Source organism: Rhinolophus hipposideros, assembly GCF_964194185.1.
Source record: "Rhinolophus hipposideros genome assembly, chromosome: 22".
In the NCBI taxonomy this organism is placed as follows: domain Eukaryota; kingdom Metazoa; phylum Chordata; class Mammalia; order Chiroptera; family Rhinolophidae; genus Rhinolophus; species Rhinolophus hipposideros.
The window spans coordinates 20,763,844-20,784,691 of record NC_138068.1 but is presented as its reverse complement, the minus strand read 5'-3'; the positions used below and the strand labels follow the sequence as shown (position 1 = coordinate 20,784,691).

Genomic DNA, 20,848 nt, shown 5'->3' with positions numbered 1-20,848 from the left:
TCTGCTGTTTCCATTGGAGAAGCTCTGGGAGGCTAAAGGGATGGCACATTGGAGTTTTCTTTGGTGATTTGCATGGCGGGGGGTGTCTTTGTGGGATCAAGAGACCTTGACCCCCTCGGAAAAACACTTTCATAGGTGTCTGTCTCACAACCTTTTCTACTCTCTTTTAACAGAACTAATTTTTTAACACAGTCTTAAGGTTTGCCAAGTTGTATTTCCTTGGTTCTGCTTTGATCATTTTCTATAGAAAATTTCATCTGACATCAAAGCCTTTTCCCTTCCTTCTGCTATTAAGTTGCTGAGAGCTCTAGCAAACCATTGGCTCAATTCCAGGCCAGACATAGTGAGTGCAGAATGTAACCCAAGTAAAAGGAATTCAGAAAATCAGAATAAAGAATGATTACTGGGGCAAAGAAAAGGGGGAGGAATGGTTTATGGAGGGCAAAACAAAAATCAATCACATCACCACTGAGGTCTTTGGTGAATAATGAACACTAAATCAGGCCGAAGAGAATGATACCAGGAGATTAATCATTTCAGCAGCTCCTACCAGCATTGTATTCCTTGTGCGCTATAGGAATGAGTATCTGGGAAGCCTGGACGCTGATCCCTGTGTCAGTGGAACAGGGAGACAGATTTCACACGGACAAGTAACCACCTGGATGGTTTGTGTCCTTTTGCTTCTTGAGGAGGAACAGCCTCAAGCCTTCTCTCAAATTCGAATTCAGGCCACAGGCAGATCCTGGGCCTGCCACAGGGTTCTTAGTTCCAGAAGAGTCCTGAAGCAGGCTCCACATAAGACCTAAACCACCCATTTGAATATTATTCAATTTACTATCTATTAGGCATAAGAATTAGACCAGTCGATTCAGTCAGAACAGTCAAATCGGTCTGTGTGTACAGAAGCAGCCCAAGAGATCAAATCGTTTTGGTGGTGTTCAAAAAAATTATTCTGATACTTGCAAAAATGGTAAAGAAGACTTTATTGAGGACAATTGTAATAGGGATTTGCAGTGGGGGGAGGGGAGATCAGGCTCAACTCTGAATACAACAAAAATGGTTGGTGATTTATAGCCAATGAGCAGAGTGAGAAGGTCAGTGCTTGGAAAATTACTAAGAGGAGACAAAGTGTAGGGGGATTCTTGCTAAAATGACCTCATGCGAGTCTTGCTAAAGGCAGGGCTTATACATTAAAAATGGGGCATGAAGAACTTGAACAGATATCGAGAAGTGATCAGATATGGGGCCAATGTTGAGTTCTAGCTGAGGAAAGGTTTCAGAGGAACCTAATTAAAGTTTGGCCAGGTAGAGCATCTTTGTCAGTATCCACAAGCTTTCTTCTCTTTCTCCCTGTCCTTTCCCATCCTGCTCCCCCAACCCCAACAGCTACAAAAGAGAAGTCTCCGCTTTTCTCACTGACCCATCCCTTCTACTTCCCAGATTCCCTCATTATAAAAAACAAGCGTGCCACTCTCAGGACTCCAGGTTTAGCATCTCAACTAGCAGATGTGTCTCTGACTCATTCCAGTCTCTGACTGCTACGGTCGGTTTACTCCCTGATGAAAGAGTCAAGGCCCTTCCCACTTTGAGAAACTTGCTTCCCAGATGTGGAGAGCCATCCCTTACAGACCCACTGAGAGCAGTCCCCAACCCTGTGGGGAGACCCGTCTGTAGAAGAGGAAGAGTTAGTGATTAAGCAAACACGTCCCCCTCACCTTAGCCAGTACATTTTTAGGCAGTCTGGCAGTCAACAGCTTTCAGTGATGGAATATTGAGTGTATGAAACTGAAGGAGTTCTAAAACCAGGGCAAATACTGTTTTGTTTTGTTTTGCTTTGTTTCTACCAAGCTGGACTGGGCCAGGATGGCAGACCACCAACCCAGGAGTTTGTAGTTTTCCTCCTTTACACTTCGGGAAGAGGTACCAACTTCCTTGTGTGACCGTGGAGTCAAAGCAGACTTGGGATTGAGTCGTCTCTCTGTCACTCACTACCTCTGTACCTTGGGCTGCTCTAGGTTTCAGTTTCCTCAGCTGTGATGTATTAAGAGAATTAAATGTGTATACGGTAATTGCCTAGAGCAGTCTAGCCTATAGCAGGAACTCAATAAATAGAAACTCTTATGATTTATATACCTGCCTTTTCACTAGTTAACAGTTTCAGTTTTCTTACAGTGGAAAGAGTAGCACAGTGGAAGAGATTCTAGTCTTGAGTCTTACTGATTCAAGTGTCTGCTTGGAAAACCCCTTTCCTACTCTGAGCCTTTGTTTCTTTACCTGTAGAACCAGAGTCGATGGACAAAATCAATGTTTCTCACACATGTCTGTACATCACAATTGCCTGGAAGCTTATTAAAAATATGTTTCCTAGGCTCCATCCCTGGAGATTCAAATTTAATGGGCCTAGGGTAGGCTTTGGAGTTTACATTTTGTAAAAGCTCCCCAAGAGAATGGATGAACAAATGTGGTAAATGTACCGTGGAATACTAATCAGCAATTAAAAAAAAAAGAATAAGTTATTTATGCGTGAAACAAAATGGATAACTCTCAAAAAACACTTTGAGCAAAAGAAGTCCGGCACAAAAGACTTCATTCAGTATGATTCCATTTATATGAGTACAGAAACCAATAAAACTGGGTAGTAGGAGTCAGAATAGAGGTTACCTCTGAAGGGTGAAGATGGGTATTGACTGGAAAGAGTCACAAGGAAAGAACTTTTAGGAGTGAAGGAAATGTTTTATACCTTGATCTTAGTGGTGGTTACACAGATGTATATATAAATTAAAATTAATCAAGTTGGATACTTAAAATTTGTGCATTTTACTGTATGTAAATTATATCTTAACAAAGTTCCGTTATTGTCTAATCACTATGCTGTATACTTGAAACTAATATTATATGCAACTGTAACTGAAAAATTTTTTTAATATTTTTTTTAAAAAGTATTGTTAGCATGGGGGCAAAAAGCTCCCCTGACAACTATAATGCATAGCCAGACTTAAGTTCCCTGGACAAAATAATCCCTAAGGTCTCCTCTGTTTCTAAAGCCCTCTGATTCTTATATCGCCATCTCAGTCCATTTGCCAGTTACTTTTACCCACAAATTAGATTACCTCTTTTACCTTTCTTGGTCAAATACAAGATCAAAGATATTAAGAAAATCCAGAGTCCTGAGCCTACCCTCGCACTCAGATAAGGGATGCTGATGAAACTTAAGGGTTGTCTAGGCTGCAGTAGGACAGAACAAAGGACAAGGAACAGACATTGAATCACCATCAGTCTAACTTATAACCTGTCCTGTTGGGCCAATGGAGCCAAGAAGTCTGAGGATTTTCTGTTGTTGGTTTTCTTTTCCACCCATTCATTCATCAAATATTTGAGTGCCTGCTTTGTGCCAGGCATTGCTTGGTAGTGGGAACAGCAAAATGAGTATGACAAGGTCCCCTCCTTCTGGGAGTTTAAATTCTACAAGAAAGGAAAGTCAATATGAAGATAAACAGAGATAATTGCTAACTGTGATAAGAGATATGAAAGAAATAGGATGATGGGATAGATAGAAATTGGTGAAGGACACTATCCCAGTCAGAGTGGTCAAAGAAGGAGGTGGTATTTGTACAAAGATCCAAAGGTTGTCAATGATCCAGCCATGCAAAGAGCTGATAGAAACAAGTTCAAGGCCAGGGAATGAACATTAGGGCCAAGGTAGGAGTTTAGTATGTTCTAGGAACAAAAAGGGGTACAATATGTCTAGAATGCACTGATTGAGGGGGGAGAGTCTATCTATCAGATGAGTTCAGAGAGAGTAACAGGCCCTTGCAGGAAATTTTGATTTTATTTCAACAACAATGGGAAACTATTAAAGGTTTTAAGTAGGGGGGTGATATGTGATTTGAATTGTGCCCCTCTCCACCCCAAATCTCTCTGGCTGCTAATGGTATTGGATAGAACAGAACAAGAATGGAGGCGGGATGTCAATTAAGAGACATTAACAGTTGTCTATGCAACAGTGATTGTGGCTTGGCCTAGAATAGCTTTGGTTAGTGGTTCAGCAGGGATTTGGAACCCCTGAGTCTGGGTTAACCAAACACCAAGAGCAAGAACTATCAACTTGCGAGGTTGATGAATTCCTCCTGCTGAGTTGGCCCTGTCTTTCTAATGTTTTTCCCCCCTGCATGTCATGGATAAGGCTGATTAAAGCACTTCTTGGAATGTTGGACTCAGTCCCTGAAGTGCTTTTCTTCAGACCTATTCACAAAGAGGCAGTCTTGAGAAGTGAGCCAAATTTATGACAAGGGCTTCACCAGGCCCTTTTCATTAGTCCCTTCCTCTCTTTGGTGTCCCATCTCCACCCTCAACAGAATCTGCCTTCCTAACACCATGCCCCAAAGCGCTCCAGACCCTTCTTCCTTTGCTTCTCTCTCTGTTCCCCTCCACAGAGGTCTGCCCTTAGGTAGGAAAACAGAAAACTAATCCAGTAACACTAATTATTGCCAACTTAATTATGATTGAGAGCTACTAAAGTTACCCCAGTAGCCCATAAGTCATGCTATGGAAACTGGTTAAGGAAAGATATTTTGAGGCAGAATATGGCTTAAATTCTATTTTGTAAATTATCCCATTCTGCCTTGCCATAGAACTCAGACTAGCAGAGAGAGGGTGTCTGAACGAAAGCATTAACTGGAGACATTATTGATTTTGGACCACTGTGGCCTGGATCAGTGGGTAGAGGGATTTGGAGCAACATAGGCCGGGACTAGCTTTCCATAGAAACCTCCAGAGATGACGTGCCAGGCAGTCCCTGGATGGAGGGCCCCCTCTTGTCTGGCAGAAGACAAGAGCCCACAGATAGGCCAGAGAACAGTGGACCTGAAGCACCTAAGTAGTCTCCCGAAGGGAAGGGTAGGATTTGGAGAAGGAGATGGGGAATGGCCATAACATTCTAGACAAGATGAAAAGCAACTTTCATTTGCAGACTAAAAGCAACGAGTCCAGAAATGCACAACTCTGCCCATATCTTGCTCCCTGTTCCCCACCCATGGTTGTAAAAGGCATGCTGAGGGTCAAGTATCAGCTCATGTCTGGTAACAGCTGATTCTGACTGGTGCTGATGGGCTGTCTTCCTTCCCTCACTGCCCTCTCCACCTGGGCAAACTGGAGTCCACTTAGGGATATGCAACACTGAGTCACAAACCCTGGTCTTTTGGGTGAGATGAGCCGTGCTTTATTCGGGTTAAAGAGAGGCATCTCATTCAGAGAGAAACAGAACCACCATCTTGGCTTGGCTGTAAATAATTGCCCCATTCTTAAAAACATCTAAAGACCTAAGAGGTCTGAACCCTGCTAATCAACTTTTCAAAGGTACGTGATTTACCAGCTACGGAGACCACATCAGAGTACAATTTACTGCTTTTTTTCCTTTTTTAGGAAAAAAGAATATTTTTAAAGATAGAAAATTTTATCCTTATTTATTACCATATTTGCTTCAAGTCTTTTTATTTAAAAAAATTATAGATGAAGTTTTTGGAAACTTGCAGTTCCAATCCCCATAACTTTTCTTCTATTTCTTTGTCTTTTCCTCCCTACTTATCTTTCTTTTTTCTTCTCTATTTCTTTTTCTGCCTTTTAAATTCTCTTCTCATTAATTCTAAAATCTAGTGAGCTTATAAGCTTTTTTTAAAAAAGAAGATTAATTTAAATTGATATTTCTTTAAGTCTTTCGATTACTTTTTGTTCTGTTTTTTCCTATTTAAAAAAATTAAAACATTTTTTTCAATTACATTTACAACAATTACAATAATTGTTGATGTACAATTATTATTTTAGTTTCAGGGGTACAACAGAGAAGTTAGGCATTTATATAACTTGTGACCTAGGCAGACCAAAGACAGAATGGGAGACAATGTTGAGGCCTCGCTGAGAAAAGGTTTCAGAGGAACTTTTTCAGAGGAACCTAACTAAAATTTGGCCGGGTAGAGCATCTTTGTCAGTATCCACAAGCTTTCCTCTCTTTCTCCCTATCGTTTTCCATCCTGTTCTCCCAACCCCAACAGTTACAAAAAAGAAGTCTCCACTTTTCTCACTGGCCCATCCCTTATACTTTCTAGACTCCCTCATTATAAAAAATTTCATGGCTGAGTAATATTCCACTGTATATATGTACCACCTCTTCTTTATTCATTAATTCATTGATGGTCACCCAGATTGCTTCCATATCTTAGCTATTGTAAATAATGCTGTAATGAACATATGGATGTACATGTCCCTTCAAAGTAGTGTTTTGGGTTTCTTCAGCTAAATAATCAGAAGTAGTGTTACTGTGTCCTTCTTTGTCTCTTGGTATAGCCTTGGTTTTAAAGTCTGTTTTGTCTGGTATGAGTATTGCTACCCCAGCTTTTTTTTTTTTTTTCAGGAAATATCTTTTTCCATCACTTTGCTTTCACTTTATGTGTGTGTCTTTCAATCTGCAGGGAATCTTTTGTAGACAGCATATGTAAGGGTCTTGTTTTCTTATCCATTCAGCCACCCTATCTTTTGATTGGAGTATTTAATCCAATTATATTTAAAGTAATTGTTGATACATATGTAGTTATTGCCATTTTATTCTTCATATTTTTAATCTTTTCTTCTTCTTCTTAAAGAAGTCCCTCTAACATTTCTTGTAATACTGGTTTGGTGTTGATGACTCCTTTAGCTTTTTCTTGTCTGGAAAGTTCTTTATCTGTCCTTCAATTTTAAATGATAGTTTTGCTGGGTAGAGTAATCTTGGTTTTAGGTCCTTGCTTTGAATATTTCAAAGCAATATTTCAAAGTCATCACTTTGAATATTTCATGCCAATTCCTACTGGCCTTCAAAGTTTCTGTTGATAAATTAGTGACAGTCTTATAGGAGCTTTCTTGTAGGTAACTAACTGCTTTTCTCTTGCTGCTTTTAAGATTCTCTCTTTGTCTTTAACCTTTGGCATTTTAATTATGATGTGTCTTAGTGTTGGTGTGTTTGGGTTCATCTAGTTTGGGACTTTCTGCACTTCCTGGGCTTGTCTATTTTCTTCAACAGGTTGGGGAAGTTTTCCATCATTTCTCCAAATGGGCTTTCAATTCCTTGTTCTCTCTCTTCTCCTTCTGGTACCTCAATGATGCAAATGTTGGCGCACTTGATGTTGTCCCAAAGAGTCCCTTAAACTCTCCTCTTTTTTTTTTTTTGATTCTTTTTTCTTTTTGCTGTTCCAATTGGGTTTTTTCTGCTACCTTATTTTCCAAATCACTGATTCGATCCTCTGCTTCATCTAATCTACTGTTTTTTTGTTTTTTTTTAATTAATTTATTTATTTATTAGTTTCAGGTGTACAAAACAAGGTAATACTTAGACGTTCATCATTTATATCCCTCATACTGTGAACCCCCCTCCCCCCATCCACTATCCCTCCGACCTCACACTGAACCATCACATTATATATATAAAATTATAGTTGGCATTCATTAATGTTTAGCTTCTGGTGTACAATGCCATGATCAGGTATCCACAGTATCCCTGAGGTGGTCTCCCAAATGGGACGCATGTCCATCGGATACCCAACAAAATCTTTACAACATAATCTACTGTTGATTTCCTGTGATGTATTCTTCATTTCAGTTATTGTATTCTTCATTTCTGACTGGTTCTTTTCTGTTTTCCACCTCCAATTTTATGTTTTGTCTCTCTTTGTTGAAACATCCTTTTAATCAGTGTTTTGAATTCTGGTAAATTGCTCGTCCCCATTTTATTTAGTTCTTTTTCTGGAGTTTTTTCTGTTCTTTCATTTGGGACATGTTTCTTTGTTCCCATTTTGGCTGCCTCCCTGTGTTTGTTTCTATGTATTAAGTAGGGCTGCTATATCTCCCAGTTAGTAGAGTGGCCTTATGCAATACGTGTCCTGTGGGGCCCAGTAGCGCAGTCTCCCTGTTCCCCTGAACCAGTTGCTGCAGGTGTGTCCCCTGTGTGGGTTGTGTGTGCCCTCCTGTTGTAGTTGAGCCTTGACTGCTGTTGCCATGTGAATGGGAGGGATTGACCCTCAGGCTGATTGGCTGTGAGGACTGGCCATGACTACAGTGGAGGAACTGTTGTGCAGGGGCTGACTCTATAGAGCAGGATTCGCTCTAGCAGGGCACTGGTGTCTTCTCAGTCTTCCCCTTGTGTGTGCCTCCCACAGAGGCAGCTTGGTTGTGCTCTGGATCAGTCTGAAGCTTGCCACCACATGTGCCGGCCCTGGGGCCTCCTGGAAGGGACCCAGCCACAAGCCAAGTTCAGCTGCATCCTGTGCCCTGCCCAGGGCCACCTGGCATGAGCCACAGAGCAATCCACAGATGGCAACCACCCACACTGGGCTTGGCCTTAAGAGGCCAAGTCACAAACCGTGGCTGGCTACTGCCAATGGTGGGCTTAGGGCTGCTCAGCAAAAAAAAAAAAAAAAGGGCACACTGAGGCTAAATGCTGTTTGTTTGAAGTTTGTGAACTTTTGAGAGATTTTAGGAAAGTCCACAGCATGATGCAAGACAGGTCATTTGTATGGAAAAACCACTGGAAATGTCTTGAGTGGGCCCACAAGTTGGGTGGGGCGGGGTCTTCAGGAATCACCAGGGCCAGGTGAACAGTGTCAGCCAAGTTGATGGAGACTCAGATATGGTGGCTGCCTGCATCTGCACACTGGGTAGGGAAAGGGCTCAACAAAGGACAATGGTGCCTGCCAGCACTTCTCTTTGGGAGAAAGCTGCCTCTTCAGCCCTTGTCCTGAAGCCAGACAATTCAGTTCCTCCCTGTATGTCCCTGGCATCTTTCAAGATGATGCCCCTGGCATCTTTCAAGATGATGCCCCAGCGTTGGAGCTCAGAGCGAGTGAGTCTGTCAGTGAGTAAGTCTGTGTGCAAGTCCTTTAAGAGCAACACCAGGGACTACAGCCACCCACCATCTCACTCAGCCACAATCTCTGCTGGTTTTCACAGCCAGAAGTTATGGGAACTTCTCTTTCCAGCACTGGAACCGTGGGCTGGGGAGCCTGGTGTGGGGCTGGGACCCCTCACTCCTCTGAGGGAAATCTCCACAGCCAAGATATCCCTTCTGATTTTTAACAGCCACAGGCTGGTGTGAGACCAGCTTATTCCTTGTCTCTGCCCCTCCTACCACTCTCAAGGTGGCTTCTTCTGTATATCTTTAGTTATAGGACTTCTGTTCAGCTAGACTTCAGGCGATTTGCAATGATGGTTGTTGTGTAGTTAGTTGTAATTTTGATGTGGTCATGAGTTGAGGCAAACATACCATTTACCTACTCTGCCATCTTGACCAGAAATCTCTTGATTACTTTTTGGGTGCATATCTGGTCCTCAACTGAAACAGATTTCCATTCCAAAGTAAAAGTTGTGATTATTAAGTTATATGGTGGGGTTTTTTTGTATGACTTTTAAATTGCCTCTGAAAGCATGTCTAGAATTATAAAGGTATTTTTAAAGCAACTTGCAGTATTAGAATGAATGTATGGCCTCTCAGGGTCACAACTTTGAGGAAAAACATTCAACTGGCTATTTCAATTCTGGTGTGTCAGCTAAAAAATCAAAATCAGTTTTTAATTATGAAATCCCATGACTTAGACCACACATTATTATCCTTACCAGACTTGGCTACAAATCATTGTGTATTTTCAGAAATTAGATTTATTCTCAGAGGGCAGTTCTTGACATCAAAAGAAATAACTCAAAAAAATGTCTTGCAGCCTCTCTGAATGGGATGCCACTCATTTGGAATTATAGCAAGTCAGAGTTAGAAGAAAACTTAAACATCTAATCAAAATCCTTTCTCATACAGGTGGAGGGAAAAAAAAGGTGCCGATAGAGAGAAAGTAACTTACCAGGAGTCACACAATGAATTACTGGGAGGACTGGGTCTAGAGCTCGGGTCCATTCTTTGGCCCCTGCTCCATTAAGATGTTTGGTTCCTGAGCCATCGTGAGTGGTTGTGGACTGCTATGTGCTGCCGTGGGCTATCGTATGCTGCCATGAGTGGCCAGTGGACAGTGTGAGTGGCCGGCAGCCATTATGAGTGGCCAGCAGCCAGCAAGAGCTGCCGTGAGCTGCTGTGACTGGCGACCGACTGCCTCAGCCGGAGGGGAGTGCAAGGCTCATAATACCAGCATGGGCCAGGGAGCTGTGTCCTACACAACTAGACTGAGAAACAGTGGCTTGAACTGGAGTGTCAGGGGGCAGACAGAAGAAAGGGGGGGAAAGATGGTTGATGCATGGTGCACTGGTTAGACAGCTGCAGAGATGTCCCTAAGAAGTCTCATTATTATATACTCATAACTTATTGCTGAAACTTTACTGAGGGTAATTTAATGTTTCCCACAATCCACAAACTTCTTCATAGCTAATATGTCACAAAATCAGTGTCAACTTTCTCAATATTATAACCAAGGCTGGCTTCATGGGCATGGAAGTTGTGCAGTTGCACAGGGTCCCCCATTGCTTAGTTTAATGCTCTCCTATAGCCTCCTTGAAATTCTTACTTTTTAAACAAGTAGTCCTACATTTTCATTTTGTACTAAGCCCCCACAAATTAGGTAGCCTGCCTGTAACTTACATCCTAGGAGATAAGAACGAGGAAGAAATTGGTCTCCCTGTTTTATTGTAAAAGTGGTAATGAAATCCCTAGAATGAACCCTCATGAGAGAATCAGGAACTTGGCACCTGTACCCCTGACTTAGGCAATCCACTACTTTCCGCAACTCCAAGCCACCAACCTGACTTGGATGTGCAGGACTTAAAGATCTTCCCAGTCTGTGATCTGGCTTCTTAAGAAAAGCTTCAGCCATCATAACAGATTAAAATAGGATGTTAAAAATCTTTGTCATTGGCTTTGGTTGTGCACATCTGGCTACCACTGGCCTGGTAGCTATAAAAGGAAGCCAAAATCCCCAAACTCTGAAACTGTAAGTTTTTAATTTTCCTTTGGTAATTCGTTTGGCAGCAAAATCTGTGAAATCAATTCAGTCTTTGTTTATCCTGTTTGTTATGAATATTCTCACATTTTTGGTTATAGAATCATCAACATTTTTATTATGGGTGCTCCCAAGCCCTTTATATGTGGATTAATAGAGTATACAGATGATATCATTTTCCTAAAATCCACAAAATTCTGAATTCTAAAAAAATAAAAATCTGACCTCAAGGCTCATAATACAACTAGGTATTATGGGCCTATATTACATTTAGAATATACATATCCCCCTAGGATTGGTGCAAGTAATACTGGTTCTTAGCCCTTTTCCAATACACAAATAAGATTAATTCCACAGAGACTTCACCCTTCCAAGACTCAGTCTAGTTTTATAGTTCCACTAAGTTACCTAGTTCTAAGAAATTATATTTTAAATTTATTCGTTAAGAGTTGCTTGTACAGCAAAGGAACCTTTTTTTATTTTTTATTTTACTCAAACTCTAGGATTGATTATGTCTCCTTTATTAGTCTGCAGATGTTGTTAGCTGGTGAGATCTACTCCCTGCCTAGTGGGTAGTATTTCTATTAGGCCTGCTGGCTGCTCTGATGGTGAATTGATCTTCTTCCTGCATTATCAGGTGTTCAGAGGAAGTGATGAATGTGGAATCTGGGTCTCAGATTCTTCCTCAAACTCTAGCCTCTTCTTTTCTAACTCAGATTTCCTAACCACCCTTTCACTTCTTTGCAGGAATTCCCAGGATGCTTTTTGGTCAGTATTATGTCATTTATAATAGGGAGAACCCAAAGAAATAGAATAACTACATATACTGCCTCCCAATCAGTGACATGACTCTTGTGACTTGCCTTAATCAGAGCTTCTCCACAACCCATTCCACAGTATCGCTATCCTTTCCTTTCCTTTTTTTTCTTTCAAGTTGTATTTATTACTGATTTGTCTTTCCAGTTAATACCCATTGATGCTAGAACTCTGCTACTTAAAAAAATGGTCTCTTTACCAACAATCAGAAGGCCAAAATGAAATACAGAATTGTTTTCAAAAGAGATCAGAGATCCAGAATAAAATCTTAAAATAGTATTTAATTTTATGCAACTAATCAAAGTATTAGCTTGTAATTTCCAATAATTATATTTTTATTTGTATTCCAGGTGTTATTGCATTGAATCTTAATGAATTCTAGGCTGCATGGTATAATAGGAAGTTTCAAAACATTATGGTAACTTCCTGATGGACATTTTTCCTCTGCCTCTAATAATCACAACTTACCAGTCCTAACTCTTGTCTCATTAGGACCTAGCCATGTCCTAAAGCAAATCTGAAACGTGATAAATTAATAAGAAATATTATTGGTTGGTAATGGCACAAGGTATCTTTCCTAGATCACATCATTTGCCTTTTAATAAGAGTCATCAATATCTTTATCCAAAGAAACAATTACTCCATCAGTTAATAGATATTGATAAAGCACATATGATGTGCTTGCTCCAGTCCCTAATCCCAGAATTGGGAGCTGGGGACCTGCTATTTCCTCAGCTGATCTTAGTTCTTATACACATCTCAGTGTGAACTTTTACTATTCTGATAATGATTCTGGTGTTCAAAGAAAAGGAATTTTCCATACAGTATGACCCCTAAAGGCAAGACAACTACTTTTTCCAGTGCAAAATAGAAAGAAAAAAACAGAAACAGAAAATAACAGCCATTATTTACCATGCTGGAGAAAATTTGTGCCCTATGCAATTTTTACTTAGTGTCTAACTTTAGATCTGAAGATGCAACTCCAGAGCAATTGACAAGGGAGAGTCTCCTTTAGAATGCCCTGGGTTGAAAGTAACAGAAAACTGAACCTAGTTTAAAACAATAAAGGGAATGCATTGGCTTATGTAACTGATAAGTCCAGATATAAGATGAGCTTCAGGCAAGTTCTGATCTAGTAGCCTAACAATGTCCTTTCTTACTGTCTATCTAGTTGTCTTCCACTGTTTCAGCTTCATCCTAAAGCTGGCTTACCTTTACAAGATTGCCAGCTCTAACGAGGACTGTGGGCTTCTTATTAAAAATCCACTGAAAGAGAGAGAGCTTCCCTAAACAACCAGAAAAAGGCCTGGGTTTCCTCTGATTAGATCATCTTCAGTCACATGTCCATGCCTAAACCAATACTGGGCGATGCAATGGGGTATTGCTGTTTGTCATAAATAAATCAAGGACTTCCCTGGACATTTGCTGCGTTACTACTCTGGTCACTGTGCCAGGCTCAGGGTCATGAGGAAAACATGATCTCTCTTTTTTTTATCAAGTGGGAGAGACAAACACATAAACATGTGATAAGGGCTTTGATGGGACAGTACTAAGTTCTGAGAAGCAGAGAATGGAGCAAATAACTGCACTTTTCTGATACAAATTTGTTTCATCTAAGTATTGTGGATGGGGCTAGGAATCTCAGAGATGAAACTGCACAAGGCAGGAACAAGAGCTGTTTTGGGCATTGGGGCTTAAGGAGATGTGTTGACCTATCACTCAACAAAGATGTGAGCTGCCGAAAAAACGTCTTTTTGCCTCTTTCTGTTTTACATATCGGGATTCTGCAAGATAGCGTTTACTTTTAGAGAGTTCTGCTAAATGAATGCATATCACTGACCTAGCCCACTGCCCTCATTTTACCAAGAAGGAAATTAGAGTCCATAAAAAAAGAATGGATTTATCCAAAGTCATGCACCTTACTACTAATGCTTAAGCCAAGACAAGAACTCAAGGATCCTGACTTCCAGCTCAGTGCTCATTTCATTGACTCATTACCAGGCTTTAAGAAAAAAAAATTGGTGGCCAGTTCATGGGAGGCATGCCCAATGATGAAAGGATATGAAGAAATCAGAAGAACTGACACTAGGACTGAGAGAGGTAGAAGATGGACTTCAATACGTTTATAATGAGGGTAAGAGCCAACTCTTTGGATCCCCTTCTCCTGGAATATAACAGACCTGGAGAAAATTTTACCCCAACCAAGCTGAAGGCTGGGAGGAATCGGCTCGACATTGGCCAGGCTCTAAAGGAGAGTGGGCAGCACCAGCATGAGCAGACTGTTTTATTCTCTTCTTGCCCACAGTACCTTTCGGCAGGCCAGACAGCACCTTTAGAAAATCAGCCCCAGCTTCTTCCCAGACCCCAGAGAACAAGCATGGGAAGGATCTGGGGTGGGAATCCTGCATTCAGAGAAGATGGAGATGCTGTCAAAGCCTGACTGAACCAAACACAAACATTCAATGGAAGAAATTCACTCAAGGACCCGTCTGCTTCATCAAAATCCAGCTAGCAACAGATCAGTAAATCAACAAATCCAGTTAGCCTATGTCGATAAGTCCAGGTTCTCTCGACACAAACCATACCTGCACTCTTTCCCTCTGGGCTTGGGAATGTAGTGTATGCGATGACATATACACTTGTCTGAAGGAGCCATTGATTCCCGCTTCTTGCTCACTGAGTCTTAGGAGCCTTGTTCGCGGCACCTTAGTAAACCCTCTGCCACTGTGAGGCAGTACGGAGGATCTTTCAACAACTCTGCCCAGGCCTAGGGTCTCCTGAGGCCGCTGACTTTTACAAAGAACAGCACTCCACCCTCTGGATGGCAGAGATTAATTGAAACACATTCCTTTTCTCTTTGCTTCATTCTCCGTCCCTTCCTTGTCTTTCTTCCTCTTTTCATCTCTCCTTTTGTCTCTTCTTCATCAGTTCCCCTTTCCTGTCCTGTGCCCTGCTGGTCCTCTGGCTCTAGTGGGACACTTGTGGAATGCGGGAAGAGCCCCAGCCCAAAGCAACAAAAAAAGCAGGAGGGTACATGCTTTCCCTGACTGCCTTCCCTGTCCCACTCAGCCTTCCCAAGATGGATGTCACCCGCCTGCTCCTGGCCAGCCTGATAGTCTGCCTGTGCTTCCTCGCTGCCTACAGCCACCTGGCACCTGAGGAGAAGCACAAAGATGACAGGAGCCTGAGGGGCAACTCCTCCATGAACCTGCTGGATTCCCCTTCAGTCTCTATCGTGGGTAAGTAGGCTGGCCTGCGGCCCAGCTTCTGGGTTCTGGCCTGAGAGCAGGGGCTGCAGGATGTCAAACATGCTCCCCAGACTCATACCAGGATTGGATCCATTGCCATAGGTCAGGGCTCCCTATTGCTCGTTCTGTGAAGTAATCCTGGAGGAGTAAAGTGACCCTTACTTGGTTTGGAAAGCCCTGCATGCTACCAATCTAATATATATAGCTTAGCATGTTAGAGACTCTGAGAACGCCTGAAGTCAAGACATTGGTGGACTTGGTTTAACTTAGCATTTTTGAAACTTACTGAATCACAGAACTCCTATCAATGGTAACAAACTTTACGAACTCCTGCAGAATATAACCAAGTCTAGGATGAACCTGTTTTGCCAGGATTGAGAATGATTGTTCAGGGACAAATCAGGGCCATTAGAGCTGACACTAGAGAGCTTCGGGTTTGACTTGACATGATGATGATAATACTTGCTGTGTGCTGGGCACTATGAGGTGAGTAGTAGTTTTATTCCTGTTTCACAGTTGAGGAAATTGAGGCTTAAGTTAAGTAACTAACATAAGATCACACAGTTCTTAATTGGCAGAGCCAGAATTCAAACCCAGCTGCTTAACTCCAGAACCTACGCTCAAAACTGATATCCCTTACTGCCTTGCCTCTCACTAGGAAAAGAAGATATTCTAGATGTATCAGCAAAATAAGGCAAGGGAAGGGCTGGGGCACATCAACACTAATCACTTTCAATGTGCCAGACTTTCCACTTTATAAACATACCTTGCTTATTCTCCAGACAACCATGCAAGGTTAAGTAATACAGTGCCCTATTGGCAGACGAGAAAACTGAGTCTTAAGGAGGTTAAGTAGGCTGGCTAAGGCCACACAGCTGTTATATGGCAGAGTCTGGATTCAAATCAGGTCTGCCTGTCTCCAGAGCTCTGAGAAATGGAAAACAGGAATACAGGAAACACAGGTCCGTCCATGTGCAAGACACTGAGTCCATTTTCCAGGGCTTTCTCGCATTTCCCCTTTGCCTTCCCTCAGGGGACACTTTGTTCTTAGTCCCTGGTTCCAGGTCAGCAGCCAGGCTAACAAGAACCTGCTGGCCTAAGTATCACGATGTGATTCATCCAGCCCACCTCTCCTCCTCTCCCCTACCCTGGGACTTCCCGGAACCCCCCAGCTCCTCCCTCTTTGCTGTAGCTTAGGGCCCCTAGAAACATCTGGCTTTGCTGCTTCTGTCTTTCTTTGAAGCGCTAAACAAGAAATCCAAAAAGATCAGCAGAAAAGAGGCGGAAAAGAAGAAGAGATCTTCCAAGGTAGGCCTGGGAGTTCTCATTGTGGGGCTAGGATTGGGCTTGAAAAGGGAGGACTCCTAAACTCTGGCTAGGAAGTAAATGAAAGATTTTCCAGGTCTACATGAACAAAAGAAGCTGACAGCTAGGTATCTAAAGGCTTCCTGGCCTTGAGCCCTGAACCAGACCTCACAGAAGCCCAGGAAGCTGAGGTTCACTCAGTAAAATAGCTTACCTGCTGAAAAGCATCTCATTAAACTAGCTAGCCCCCTCCTGAAATTTCATCATCACTTATTCTTTTGGATAAATGCAATGTTTCCCAAACCTCAGTCATTTCAGAACCATTTCCACAACTTTTGCCATTCTGAGTTTCATCTATTTATTAAATGTATTTGAAGTTAAAACTTTAAAAAAAATATATGTAACTATGATAGAAAACCAGTATCACTTGTCATCAATAGAAGGTAATCGTTGTCAGGCACAGCTGGACGAATGAGTTGCGGAAGACCAAAATTGGTCTATTAGAATTTATTTGGCGTGTTTGAGCTGCAGGAGGTCAGGTTAGAAAAGATCATAACCTCCCTGAGCAAGAGGGGTCTGGAGTTTTATAAGGGGAGGTAAGCAAGGCTGTTCCTCTTCAATGTTTCACGGGCTTTTGGTTGCATTGTTCATCGCAATTGAGGGTTTTCGGGTGTGTCCATGTCCTCTTGCTCCATATCCTGGCTCCCCTGCCATTGTCCGGGAATGTTCAGGTCCGTTGATCATGGGCTCCTGTGAGAAAAATACAAGCCAGCAGGGAGCAAGACAAGATGGCTTCAAAGATAAAATGGCTTCTATTCAGCACATTCTGGGTGGTTTCTCCCAGCAGAGGCCTAAGGCGGTTTCTGCACCTGGCCTAACAAAATAAGTAAAATAAGTAAAATAAAAATAAGTAAAATGAAAATAAAACACTGTTAGTGGATTCTAGCTAGATGGTGTTGCTTGCCAAAGGCTCTAAATCTGAGGCTTGTTGCTCTCTGTATTAAAGGGCAGATTGGAAAGTATTGGGGAGGCATTAAGGACATGTTGGTACCAAACAGCCTTTCAAGTTGAACAAGATTGAAAAAAGAATTCCTTCTCACTATGTGATTCAGTGGTATTTAATATTCATATGCCACCTAAAAATCATACCACTATGGTACAGAGTCCCATACTTTAGGAAAGACTAGATTAAGGCATTGTTGAAATGCACACGTTATTCCTGTTTTAGTGTGCCTTAGTTTGTCAGATCAACTGTAACCAGAACAGGGAATCCTGGACTAGACATTACTAGGAAGTAGGACTTGGCACTGTCTGATCTTAAGAAAATCCCTGCTCTTCTCTGGACCTTCTGTAAAGTGAACAAGCAGATCAGATGATTGACAGGTAAGAGTATATAATTGACAAATATATTAATATGCTAGGTACTGGTAATACAGAAGTGAACGGAGATATAGCCCTCCTCTCATGGAATTTACATTCTTGTGGGGAAAATGGGCTAACAGCAAGTAAACCAATAAACAGGTGAAATAAATTCAGAATATGATAAATGCTGAAGGAATTAAAGCATGGTATTGAGACAGTGAAGGGAAGAGTGGTCAGGTAGGGCTTCTCCAAGGAAGCAGCACTTAAACAAAGACTGAAAAATTCAGTAATCTCGAGCAGCAGTGACCAATAGAAATCCAATGTGAGCCACATATATAATTTTAAATGTTCTAGTAGCCATATTTCAAAAAAGTAAAAAGAAAAACGTGCAGTTAACTTTAATATTTTATTTAACCCAATATATCCAAAATATTGTCATTTTAATATGTAATCATATAAAAAAGTTAATATATTTTACATTCTCTTTTTTATGCTGTCTTTGAAACTGGTTCATATTTTACACATACAACACATCAATACTAATTTTTAATAGCCAAACATAGTCCTAACAAAACAAAGTGTTTAATGAAAACAATTTTACACTACTTGTTTTAAGTTTAATTAAACAAAATTCGAAAATTCCGTTCTTTTCACTAGACACATTTCAAGTACTCACTAGTTACATAAAGCTAGTGGCTGCCTGTATGGAACAGCACAGCAAAGAATGTCCCCAGGCAAGGGAGTAGCAGGAACAATTTCTGTTTGTTGCACACAAGGAAGGCCAGTGGGGCTGTTTGGTAAAGACAGGTGGGAGAGGTGGCTGGGGCCAATCCACAGGGGGCCTCAAGGGCCAAAGTAAAGTTTATGTTTTATTCCAAGTGCAAAGAAAAACCATTGGGGGGCTTTAAACTAGAGTGGGGTGCCATCATAGGTCTTCAGAGAGGTTCCTTTGGAGCACTGAAGGGCGGACTGTAAAGGGGCCAGAGCAGCAGACATTAGACAGTGGCCTGGCCCAGGGTAGCGGAGGTGAAGTAGGTGGACTCCGGTTTTATTGTGAAGGCAGAACTGACAGGGATGCAGATATACCGGAAGGGGAAAAGACAGAGATGGTAGTTAAAAACTGTGGAGCTGAGTGGGATTCCCTAAGGAGGGAAGAGGATTAGGTCAGTTTTGAGGGGGATGGAGGCGGTGGTGGGGTGACGCCTGGGGTGCCCTTTAGGCATGACTTGAGTAGGTGGAGGGCAGCGGATGGGGTGTCTGGTTAGGGCCCTCGATAACCCGGAGTTCGCAGGCAGGTGAGGACAGTTGGAGCGGGAGAGAGCGACTCGGGCAGCCCTGGCATTTCCCCACAGAAAAAGGTTTCGTTGAAGAAGGTGGCGCGGCCCCGGTCCCTGCCTTCCGCCCCTTGCGTGGCCACCGGCTACAGCTGCAAGCCGCCGGCGCCCGCCTGCTGTGACCCGTGCGCCTCCTGCAAGTGCCGCTTCTTCCGCAGCGTCTGCTCCTGCCGCGTGCTGAACCTCAACTGCTGAGCACCCGCCTCCCCACCGCCTGCGGGGCAGGGAGAGGTTTCCAGGGACCCCGGGATCCCTCTCGGACAGTGATCTCTAATAGGTGTGGCTTTTTAGGACTGGGCGCGGGCACAGCTTTCAGGAGGCGAGACTTCAAGAAGACTTGGGCTGGGCTAAAATCAAATAGTATATATACGTAGGCTGCTTGAATTTGTGTGGCTGTGTTTTTAATGGACTCGAAAGATCCTTTTTCCTTCGTGGAGTCCACTTCACAACGGAGTCCCGTGTGCTACGCACACGCTATCTCTGGGGCCTGGGGAAACCCGATTACCCCGGCATAAGGCCGCACTCCTGTTAAGCGTTTCTCCGGATCCGACAGCTGGAGACAATACTGTTCTCTGCCTTTAAATCTGGGAACACCCGAAGATGCCTCCAAATGCATGGAGACTAGCCAGGCAGAAAAGAAACATGAAGGAACTGCCATTCAGTCTTTTCACCCTTTCCCCCTTCTAAGGAGCTCCTACTAGGCGCGGAAAAACAAAAAACCAAAAAACAAGAAAGGCTACAACTCCATGCCCAATCTCATTGGGCTGTCTGTCCTCTGGGGATCTGCAGATAAAAACGGGAGGCTGGTTGTGAGTTGTCAATGCCGTGGGTCCCTACAGCCAGAATGCTCTGGCCTGAGGATCCCGGAGCCTCAGGAGGCTCCCAAACAAAGGTGCCACTTGTGTCAACTCCTCCCTTTTCTCCCAGGGATTCCCAGAGGCACTGGTGACTGGGAGGCGTTTCTCCCACTCCCAAGCTAAATGAACACTGACCATTGGTCCCCAGGCATTTTAAAATCTGACAGCCTAGAGTTGGGACTCCCAAGTAAGAAGTAGGAGTTCAGGAATCCTTCCTCATTCCCCACCCCAGCTGTCAGCCAGTAATCAGGCAGTGGGCCTGGGCTTGGTGATCTGAAAATAAAGGAAACCTCACTAAGATGGAGTCCGGAAACCACAAGGGGGAGCTCAGAAAGAATTGTCAATTACAGACCCCAACAGAAGAATCCTCAACAGGAAAAATCAATTGTGGGCCCCAAGAGGAAAAGACACACATTACACCTCCTGTAAGAAATCAACCACCCCTGCAACTCAACTGAGAAACCATCATCTCCCTGAAATCTTTTCTCCAATGGACTTTTGTTCAAAACCCTTCCCAATTTCCTTTCTCTGTATAATGTTCCCCTCCTTTGTTTGTTGGACTTGCCTATGACTTTTATTATAGCTTGCTTGTCCAGAATTGCAATTCTTTGCTGTTCCAGAATAAACCAATTTTTGCTGGTAAAATAACTTTTATCTTTAAGGTCAACAGTGAGCAGGCAGCAACCTTTATCCTGGATAATCAGGACCTGTCACCTAAAACATCTCAAGCTGTTGCCTGAAATTCCATTCTTATTCTCCTGTGAGAAACTGAATGTAGCATATTTTTGGAAGGGTACTGAAGGGGGAGCATCTGGATACTGCTTTGGGGAAAGGGGATAGAGGTGGGCGTAGGGTCTGTGAAGAAGGACCAGCCAGCATCGGGGCCAACCCAGAAACTTTGAGCAACTTGAGGGACAAGGGCTGCAAATGACATCATCTACTTGCACTGCTTGGCAGGAGGTATCCCT

The 20,848-nt window shown here is 42.6% G+C and overlaps 1 protein-coding gene across 1 annotated transcript in view; it reads left to right on the top strand.

Moving 5' to 3' along the window:
* Nucleotides 1–20,542, top strand: part of ASIP (agouti signaling protein) — a 52,409-nt gene extending 31,867 nt beyond the window's left edge. Inside the window, exons 2-4 of the mRNA XM_081034469.1 lie at nucleotides 14,844–15,013; nucleotides 16,266–16,330; nucleotides 19,042–20,542. Of these exons, the coding sequence (XP_080890595.1) occupies nucleotides 14,854–15,013; nucleotides 16,266–16,330; nucleotides 19,042–19,218 (402 nt within the window). The 5' untranslated portion in view covers nucleotides 14,844–14,853 and the 3' untranslated portion in view covers nucleotides 19,219–20,542. The remainder of the gene's footprint in view (nucleotides 1–14,843; nucleotides 15,014–16,265; nucleotides 16,331–19,041) is intronic.
* Nucleotides 20,543–20,848: the final 306 nt, after the last annotated feature.